Source organism: Heliconius melpomene, chromosome 21 (genome assembly GCF_056956725.1).
Source record: "Heliconius melpomene rosina isolate 202511_hmr_F chromosome 21, ASM5695672v1, whole genome shotgun sequence".
Classification (NCBI taxonomy): domain Eukaryota; kingdom Metazoa; phylum Arthropoda; class Insecta; order Lepidoptera; family Nymphalidae; genus Heliconius; species Heliconius melpomene.
In genome coordinates, this window is record NC_140409.1 from 4,854,901 (window position 1) to 4,865,305 (window position 10,405).

General features: G+C 30.3%; 1 protein-coding gene across 1 annotated transcript in view; it reads right to left on the reverse strand.

Moving 5' to 3' along the window:
- LOC146526957 (uncharacterized) overlaps positions 1–10,001 on the reverse strand; it is a 12,823-nt gene extending 2,822 nt beyond the window's left edge. The window contains exons 1-8 of the mRNA XM_085205590.1: positions 9,611–10,001; positions 9,063–9,251; positions 8,212–8,328; positions 7,963–8,112; positions 6,626–7,881; positions 5,261–6,440; positions 1,533–1,645; positions 720–1,104 (exon numbers count right to left, since the gene is read on the reverse strand). Coding sequence (XP_085061716.1) covers positions 720–1,104; positions 1,533–1,645; positions 5,261–6,440; positions 6,626–7,881; positions 7,963–8,112; positions 8,212–8,328; positions 9,063–9,251; positions 9,611–9,767 — 3,547 coding nt within the window. The 5' untranslated portion in view covers positions 9,768–10,001. The remainder of the gene's footprint in view (positions 1–719; positions 1,105–1,532; positions 1,646–5,260; positions 6,441–6,625; positions 7,882–7,962; positions 8,113–8,211; positions 8,329–9,062; positions 9,252–9,610) is intronic.
- Positions 10,002–10,405: the final 404 nt, after the last annotated feature.

Here is a 10,405-nt window from a genome sequence, read left to right on the forward strand (position 1 = left end):
CATATATAGCAGAATATTTAATTGACGCTAGTCGTGGCACAGGTGCACAAAGAGTAAACTCGATAGGTTGTGGGTTCGATTCAGATTCGAGTTCGACCACTCAACAAGCAATGCCTCTATAATTTGGCGTATAATGGGGAACGGAGTTTCTTAACAAGATTCCGTCTGCAAACCTTGCTATGTACGAGATACAGCGAGGTGCTAAAAAATATTCAAATGGAATTTGGTTTCATGAAATTTTTATGCCTTTAACTATTAGGATTGCCCACTGATGGTGGATTAATAATAACATTTGAAGCTGTAACCTTGCAATCATAGTTCTATGAACGACCCAAACGCGGATTTACCCGCATAATCTAATAAAATTACCGGGTTGGTAATCGTGAAATTTAACTGATTGTAAATGACATTTTACTAAAACAAAACTTTATCTCGTCACTACTATTATATTCAAACACGTTATTATAATTCTCAAACATTTTAATGCCAAAAATTTCATGATAAGTACTTACCCTACATTACTATTACTTTTATTATAAAATTAATAATTCATAGCTAACTATCAAAACATATATTTCACAATTTAAAATAGGTGTCCAGTAATTTATTTATTTCTCTTTATTTTTTATGACAACGCACTTAAGATCCTTAAGTAGACAATGGCTAAGGTTATATGTGATGATGATGATGATGAATTTAATAAACCAAAAAAAACAAACCTGAAACAATTGTTGGTTGAACACTTGTTAAAACTTCTTTCAGATCTGTTACTGTTTTACTAATAAATTTTTCAGTACTGAGCGGTGTCTTCGACGGTAGGAGGTTACATGTTTCCCAATATTTCTCGTTATTTTCCATCTTTTGCTTTTGTACTGTATCTCGACAAAAATCAGTAATGAATACGTCGAAGGGATCATTCACGCCGATGTCAGTAGTTGATTCGCTAATAATATCTTTTATCTTTTGTTGCACCGTTTCATCTATATTGTAATTTCTTGGCGTTTTCGGTTTGGGATCTGACGGCGGAGTGTAAGGTGGGGGTGGCTTGTCCGGGATCTCCCGCAGTGCTAACAGTTGACACTGCTGCTGTTCTAGAGCTTTAATCTGTAATTATCAAACAATATTTAGTATAGATTGTATATGGAGTTGTGGAACTCAGTGTCGTTTATCTTTCTACTGCTTTTTTTGTTATTATAGCGGGAATCGAATCCATGTGTTTATATCAGACTATGATTCTGCGCCACGAGGACGCCAATATTATATATTATAGCGAATAGTAATCACGCACACAAAATTGGACCTTTGTCTTACTTTATATACAATAAAACATACACATACAATAAAATTTTATATCTTAGTGATGAATTAAAATAAAACACGGTTTCAGTATTGACCCTAATAAGAAACATGGGAAGATGTGAACATTTTCTTCATCCCCTTAAAAATTGGTTATTTTGAATTGTAAGTAAACTATATTAGTATAGAACTATTTTTTTACTAATTAAGTAATAAGTAAAAAAGGTGTTTATTACCTCTCGTTCTATTTCTAGTTGTTGTCGGCGTAACTCTTCGGCTTCAAACTGGGCTGGAGTGGTAAGTAGAGTACTTGATGAAAGTGGCTGACTACTGGCAAAGCTGCTATCATCTAAAATATACAAAAAAATAATTAAAAAATATTCGAAACACTTAATTGTAACACATAAAAAGATAATATACTTATTATAATCAATATAATCAAATTTTATAAAGGGAGCTGTTTTGCGGCCTTTCACTTCAGTCTTTTTAAAAAAAAACTACACTTTGTCCACACACTTTTTATTAACGAAATACAAAATAGTTACATTGGGTAATTATGGTTCCCAAGTATTCGCGACCGCGTCCCAGATCTAACTGTCTAATAAATGATATTTAATTGAAAAGAAATAGAATGAATTGAATTTGCTGACCCGCTATTCCCATGCTACGGAATAATACAATAAATGGAATTCGCTAACATAGGCATATTTTTTTACCTTTTTGACCGAACTTTTACGAGATATAGCGAAGTCGATAATCGAAACTTAGGAAACCATTGTTATAGAAAATACAAAACAAAGAAATAAAATTTGAAACAAAAATATTTATTATTACATAAAAATATTTGTTACCAGAAATTGAATGAAATTGAATTTAAACATTGACATAGAAATTATAGAATTAATCAATTATAATTAAATCGTAAGATAATAGAATTAAATTTTATTTATAATAATAAGATTGTTTAAAATGTGTAGTTATTTATCAGTCATAGGAATATAGTAGGAAATAGAAATATTTTATAATCATAACTAACATAACTAACAATTAACATTGAATGTGTTTATTTGTTTACAAATTAACAATCATAAAAATATTGTATAGAAATAGAATTAAAAATATTAGAATGACATTAAATTTTAATTAATAATAATTATACTTTTTAATACTTAATTATGATTATTTATTAATCATATGAAATAGAATTAGAGAACGAAATAGAAATTTGATTTTTCTTAATAATAAAAATAATTAAATGATTAATAATAGATTAATCATTAGATACAGCATTGAATATAGAATTTATTTTTATTAATTAAAAGAATTAATATCATATAAGAAATAGAATTAAAATTGAAATATAAAATTTGATTTTTATTAATAATAATAAAAAGAATTAGTATAGATGTTGTATTTACGATTATTTATTTAAGATTTATCATTAGGGGAGGCTATGTCCAGCCGAAAGAGCCGAAGAAGCCGTTGAAATTAGGGGGCATTTTTCAGTCCAAAAAGCATTCTGGTAAATTCATAGTGTCCAGAAATGCTTGAATTAGTACTTATAATAAAACAAGTTGGTCTAGAATATCGGTGATAAGAGGCAGTGGATAAATTTCGGAGACAGTGACGTCGCATAATAAATATCTCCTTTATGGTGCAGTTGAGATATAGAATTTGTAATAGAATTATAATTTTGACTAACCTTTTTAGCGATATAGAATTAAAACTAGAATTATTATAATAAGAATTAGAATTAAAATTAGTTTTATTCGTGTCGTAATTATGACGCGATTTCGGCAGACACGGCACCGAAATTATTATTTTTTTAAAAAAACTTCGTCATTATTTTCATATAGAATATATGATTTAGATTCTATAATAGATATAGAATACTGGTCATTTTCGCGACGTTGATATTATTACGCTTAAGCTTAATTCATTCATTTATTTATTTATTTGAATACTTTATTACACCATAATTGATATTAATTAACAAAACGAAAAAACAAAGATAAATTAACTTAAACAAAAAACAGAAAAAAGAAACAAATGAAAAATGGTGTAAAGGCGGCCTTATCACCCACAGGTGATCTCTACCGGGCAACCTTTAACTTAATAAATTATTTTTTAATAAAAACAAATACCGACTTCTAAAACGATCTAAAAAGTAAATCATAATTTTATAAAGATTTTATAATTTTGAAGTCGGTGTCAAGCTAATGCTACAACGACCTTACTACAATATCTAATTACTAAGGCTGTTTGTTTTACTTGGCATTGCATTATCGCAATATGTTAAAAATGCGGGGAGTGATTCCCGAACGCCATTGTATGATTTAATGAATTTAGTTAAAAACGATAAAGTATTATTTTTTGACATAGTATTATTTAAATGTGATTCTGATTTGAAAGACATTATGTTGGACTTGAAACAATTATGCTGAATATTTTTATAATAATTTATATAAGAAATATATAAATTATTATAAAAATAATAATATAAAAAAATCTATACTAATATAATAAAGCGGAAGAGTTTGTTTGTTTGTTTGTTTGAACGCTAAGATCTCTGGATCTACTGGATCGATTACTATGTTTTTGTTTTGTATGAAAGCTGCATTCTTCAGAAGTGCTATAGACTATATAATATTACAATACACATATGTACTAATAAATTAAAATACTTTCTAATTTGACATGCAATTTATTCTGCCATGTTAATAACAACCGCCGTCCGCAACGCGACCGCGTTCGTTACCGCGTCATTTTGATATTCATCCTTATGAAAATAAATATAATAGTATATTTCTATAGAAATTATATTCTTATATTTCAAGCAGGCGTAGCCGCGTCCGGGTCCGCTAGTAAAATATAAAACGATTTAGAATAAAATTATTTTCACTTGATATAGAATATTATTTCACTGAATTAGAATATTATTTTATAAAACATTCACTAAACACTCACATTAAAATGATGAATCTGCGACTCATTGTTGTTGCTAGCAGTGTCACGTAGCTGGACTTAACTGGACTAGATGTATGACGCGATGAAGATTGTGGCGCTTTCCCACGATATGGAATTTGAAGTAATGGAACATTTTGAAGAACTTGAAGAGATGATGATGATGGGTTAGACCTGGTGCTTTTGCGGCTGAAGCGGGCTCACGCTGATGCTAAGGCTGACCGTCTCCAAGTAGTGTAGCTGGAGCGGGCTCACGCTGATGCTGAGGCTGACCGTCATCCAGAAAATGTGGCTGGCGCAGACTTGTCCATTGGGCAAGTTTTACTGTAGAGACTGGTAGGCCAGGTTCGGATACCAATGTCTACTCTTGTCGTTAGACTTCACTGGTATCCCACTTCTGACACCAATTTTGTTATGCGGCCTTTGACCTCAGTCTTTTTAAGAAAAACTACACTTTGACCACACACTTTTATTAGCGAAGTACAAAATAATTACATTGGGTAATTATGGTTCTCAAGTATTCGCGACCGCGTCCCAGATCTAACTCACTAATAAATTATATTTAATTAAAAGGAAATAGAATGAATTGAATTTGCTGACCCGCTATTCCCATGCTACAGAAAAATACAATAAATGGAATTTGCTAACATATTGAGCCTGGGAATAAGGGATGTAACAGAGCATTATTAGAGCTTTAAGTGGTCTGAATAAACATAGAATACAAATGTATTCAATCATTAATTATGTCATATGTAAAACTATTACTATTTTTATGAGTAATAAAAACATTTTCAGATTAAACTCCTATATAGCCCATTGATAATGTAGCTTTACATGGGTGAAAGAATTTTCACGCAAACATTGTTTACATTTTCTTGTATAAACGGTAGCACTTTTTTTTTTAGAAAGAGAGACAATTTAGAACGGAAGGCAGCGGAAGCCTAGTACCAAAATCGCGTGTTGAATGTTGGATATAAACCCTTTGTATTATGTAACTCACCTTGTGAAGATAATGAAGGCGCCTGTCGCAACCCAGACGGCACGTCAGCTTGTTCATCGCCGCCCGCCGCAGCGCCCGCTGGCACAGGCAATGGCCCGGACACGCTTATAGCTGCCGTTTCTTTACTTTTATTTGCCTGACTACCCACAGACACCAGTAAAGGCTCGCATGTACATGAGACATCCACGTGGAAAACATCATTGCTTCTATCATCAACTACCTCAGTATTATCAACACACTCTCCTCCTCTTTCGCTATTTTCTTGAAGTACACTTGTAGAAAAAACAGTATCTTTAATCTCATCAATAACATTATTATAATTTTGTTCAGAACTGTGTTTTAATTTCTCCTCTTCAGCCAGACCCTTGTAAATCTGGTCGAATTCCTCTACAAGGCTTCTTGCAGTGGAAGGGGTACTAGATGTATCTATATCTTTTATTTGTTCCATAAGCTCCTCGATCATGACGTCATTGTTGGTGACGTGATACGTGTTACTTGTATGTACGATATTTTTCAATGCCTCCTGGTTTACTTCGTACTGTTTGCCGCTACTGAATATTTGTGGTAACGATAGATTGTGAAATAATATGTTGAGATAGCCGCCATCGACTACCACAAAATTTTCGTCAGTTGTGTTAGTCGATTGATCCACTTGATTTATGGTAATACTATCGCCGGTTTGCACACATTTCTCTGCGCTAGTGATACATTTTGATACATTGGATGTAAGTATTGGAGCAGATTTTGGTCGAGAGGTGGTGCTGTCATCACAGCCACTGCTGGACAGCTCGAAACACTTAACAGGGGCTAAGTGGCGGTCAACCGAGCTACTTTGTCGCAGTCTTTTTTTGCCCAAAATTATTTGTTTTATATCAAAGCTATTTCTCAACTTCAATTCGATATTTTTCTTGGTCTTCATAAGAGCCAATTTACGCTTCTCTAGCACTGCCAGCAGAGCTTTCCGCATACGTTGCATTTCACCACATTCCTGTTGCAACTTCAAAAGTGCTCCGCGCTGTTTCTTCTTCAATGTCGATATATCAATATTGTCTTGTTTCTTTTTATTTTCTAAATATAAAATTTGCGACTTTGTAAAATCTTTTAAAGCATCTTCTCGCATTTTCAGTATAAACAAGATTCCTTTGGCTCGTCTCTTCTCATCTCGAATGAGCAAGTTGAGCTGAAACATAACATATGAAAAGCGTTTGTAAAAGATATTAAAAGAATGGATAAAAATTAATTAACATTTCATATCAACAGTGTCACAAATTAGTTACTTTCACAAAGTTCTATACAGTCATTGTTATCAGTTAAATACAAAGACAATAGTTTCATAATTGTTTACATTTGAAAAATAACACTCACCAGACAAAGATTCTTTGAAGCCATTGTGTCAGTATCATCAACATTAGCATCTTCCTCAAATTTGGACAGAAGTGACCCTAACTCTAAATTACTTAAGTTGTGGCCGTTATGGTTTATAAAATTTTCTATTTTATTTTCCGTTACACTCTTTTCAGATAGAGAACAGCTCTCTAAGTATTGCAAAGACTCAAAAAACGAATCGATAAAATTGAGTTCCCGTTGGAATTGTTCGCAAATGTAGTCACGTTGCTGTAATAAACTGTTATTAACTTTTATTGTACTAATTATCTCTGACGGCTTCATAAGTTTATCATTGTCAAAAACGTACGAACAATTAAATGAGGTCACATCTTTTGAATGGGCCAAATTGACGTGTGTTCCATCATTTTTGTCACCATATTTATTATGTTTATTGCAAGAGTCTTGATTTTCCATTTCTTTTTTTAAAACTGATACAACATTGAAGGGATAACTATATTGATTGGATGGTAAATGAGACGGCAGCATTTCATTTTTGCCAACAACATGAAAATCTATTTTCTGCCTGGTTGTGTATGTTACAGTGGCTCTGCTTATAATGTATGAAGTATTATTAAAATGAGATTCAATAAGTTTTTCCTCATTTCTCATAGGTTTTTCAGTACATGGGTTACTTTTAATGAAATAATCATCTTTACTGAATAAGTCAATTACTTCTTCTTTGGCTTTATTACTGTGTTTATTCATTAAGCTTAGATTTGGTATATCAAGACTATCAAAAGATTGACTCTTGGTATTTTCTACAATGTTATTAAGTGAAAAATCTTCACTTGTCTCAGTAACTTGGTCTACTTTATTTGGTAATAAATTAGTTTCAATCATTACATCCTTTACATTCATCTCATTTGTGACTTGTATACTAGAATCTGCGGTGTTTAGTGTTGTTTTGTTAATATCTACACTATGAGGTGACATAGTCGTTGCTACATCATGCTTCTCTCTTTTATCTTCGATTGGTACATGTATTATGGAAACTGGTTTATTTGTTCCTTTTATACCAGTAACATCTGAAGCCTTATGGTTAAAAATCATTGGAGATTTATTAATTCTTATCTTTTCTGATACTATTGGTTGAACAAATCTTTTTTGAAAATTATTTTTAAATTTGTTTTTTTTTGTAGGGTTCTCTTTTTCAATTGCTTTATCAGAGCTAGTATATTTTTTATTTACACTAATTTTAGAAGGTATATTTTGATTTCTTCCGCTTCTTGCTGATTCTGTAAAATATGAAAACATTAATAGAATTAACTAATTTTCAGCATATACAAAAAATCAAAATTTATCAAGTTACAATTTACCAATAGATCTAGTGCTTTTATTAAAATTACTTGTTTCACTATCTAGTTTCATGATTTTACTGTGTCTACTTCCCAATTTACAAACATTATTTAATTCCTTCTTATGTTCATTTGCATTGGTATTGACTATAACCCTAGATTCTTTTGGAGCTGAAATTTAAAAAAATATTTCATATGTTATAATAGTAAATACAATTATTTACTAAAAATTTAGATTCATATCAAAATTTAAGAAAATAAAATACATACTTCGAGAAGAGTAACTTGTTTTAGAAATGTTTTTCTGTAATAAATGCTTTTCCTCTTTACTGTCCGTTTCAATAGCTCGATTAATCATTTTATACAAAGGTTTTTTTAAGTTTTGTGCTGTAATATAATAATTAATTTATAATGATTTTACTAAATGGTGTGAACCATACTAGTAACATAGAAAGGACTGCCAGCCAATATTTCATCTATAAAATATAGTATTAGATATATTTTTTGTCTCTAAAACTTTCCACCAATGGAATTGATTGTCCTCAGCTACTCAATAAGTTTAATATATGTGTACCAGTGACGTTTCCCCATAATGCAATAACCCTCCTTTATCCTCCACTCGATAAAACAGTGTTTGGATCTAATTCTCCTGTTGCAAGTTGGGTTAATAAGAACAGTGACCGTACCAAGTAATATTGAAAACTAAAATTGAATCATCCTAAAAATGTATACATTTAAAAAAAAAAATAATTTTCTTTTTTATTTGTTTTGTGTTTAGTTTTAGTTCCATGTACCATGTATCTTTTTTGTCTGTATTGTAGTAAACAAATGTTAGCAGATGAATAATATGAATAAATACATTTTTTTATCAAAATGCTGGTAAAAACAGTACCTTGCAAACAAATTTCTATATTTGTTATGTTAGGTAGGTATATATTAATAAACTTTATATTTTTATCAGTTAACTCACAATCTTTTACTTTTTTATTGTAATATTATAATTACTCAGAAGTATTACTTATAAGGTATACTCAGACCCGAAATATAGTACAATCCTATACATTGTAGTACAGCTGGCAATCATAAATAGACTTTATATAATGGCTTAAATATATAATTACAAAATTTAGGGTGAAGACTATAATTATCTTCTCCTATTGCAATAACTTTTCGTTTATAAATATCTGATGCCATTGTTTGAGACGAAATGGTGACTTCTGACTTAAGAGACCTACGACTCTCATGTATTGGCTCTTCAATCATAACAATTCGACGCAGTCTAGGTTCCAATGGATTTTGTGGCCATAGTGCTAAAAATAAAATTTTATTTAAAAACAAAACAAACAATTTTCATTTTTTTTATTGAATGTACACTATACTATAAATATCCAAATAAAAACATCAAACAACTCGAAAATACATTCTAAAATCACCAAAATAAACACCAATTTGTTATTATTAATTAACTTAATAGCTACTAAAATGAGATTGCTTCCATTTTGCAAATATATTTATAATAAATATAATTTTAAAACTGCATAATATGTGTAAAAAATAATAGAGTTCAGTGTTTGATTAAGAAATAATAGAGTTCAGCGTAGTCTCTTTAAAAATTACGATGATCTTATCCAAAATATTTAAAAATAAATATGGATGTCAATTGGCTTACCTTCGGATTTTATATCAAAATCAGGTATACGAGTATACTTGACCACAGATTTGTTTTGTTTCATATGTAAAGGATATGACAAATTATTTATTTCCATATAAAGACTAAGCAGTTTATTAATTTCGGTGTCCTCTTCTTTAGATGCTGAAGCATCCATTATAAGTTTAATATATTTTGAAATCTGATTTACTTTTCATAATCCTTGCTTTAGACAAAAATGTGTTTTGACACTGAATTAATATTATTAATTTAAAGCTTGTTTTTATTTGTAAAAATTCATGCTGTGATTTTTATTCTTTTTTTGCTGTCATTTTTTAACCCTCATTGTCTGTTTTTATTTCAGGTTGCTACTTCCTGTTATCTAGTTTCTATTTAGTTGTGGTTCTGGCAGACTTGGCAGTGTTCTACTTGTCTATGCCTGTTCTTAGTTTTATTCACGATGGTAATTCGTATTAGACTATGGCTCTCTTGGGATTAGTGATAATTACAAAAAATAGAGCGAGTACATTATTCTTACTAAATAATTATGAACTTTGAATATAAAATGGTAATATTTAAAATTGTATATTTTTATTTAATAATAGGTATTTAACATTTTTTTTTTATAAAAACATTACTTTTTTACTTATTGATTTAATTGATTCTGCGATATAAACAGTTAAGCTGTATTATTATTTTTATCATCATTTTATAGATTTAATTTCAAAATCTTAGGCTGAACGTATTAAGTCATAGCGAAAATATCGTAAAAAAATTAAATATCAAAGACAAAAGGAGAACATATACGAAGTTAGT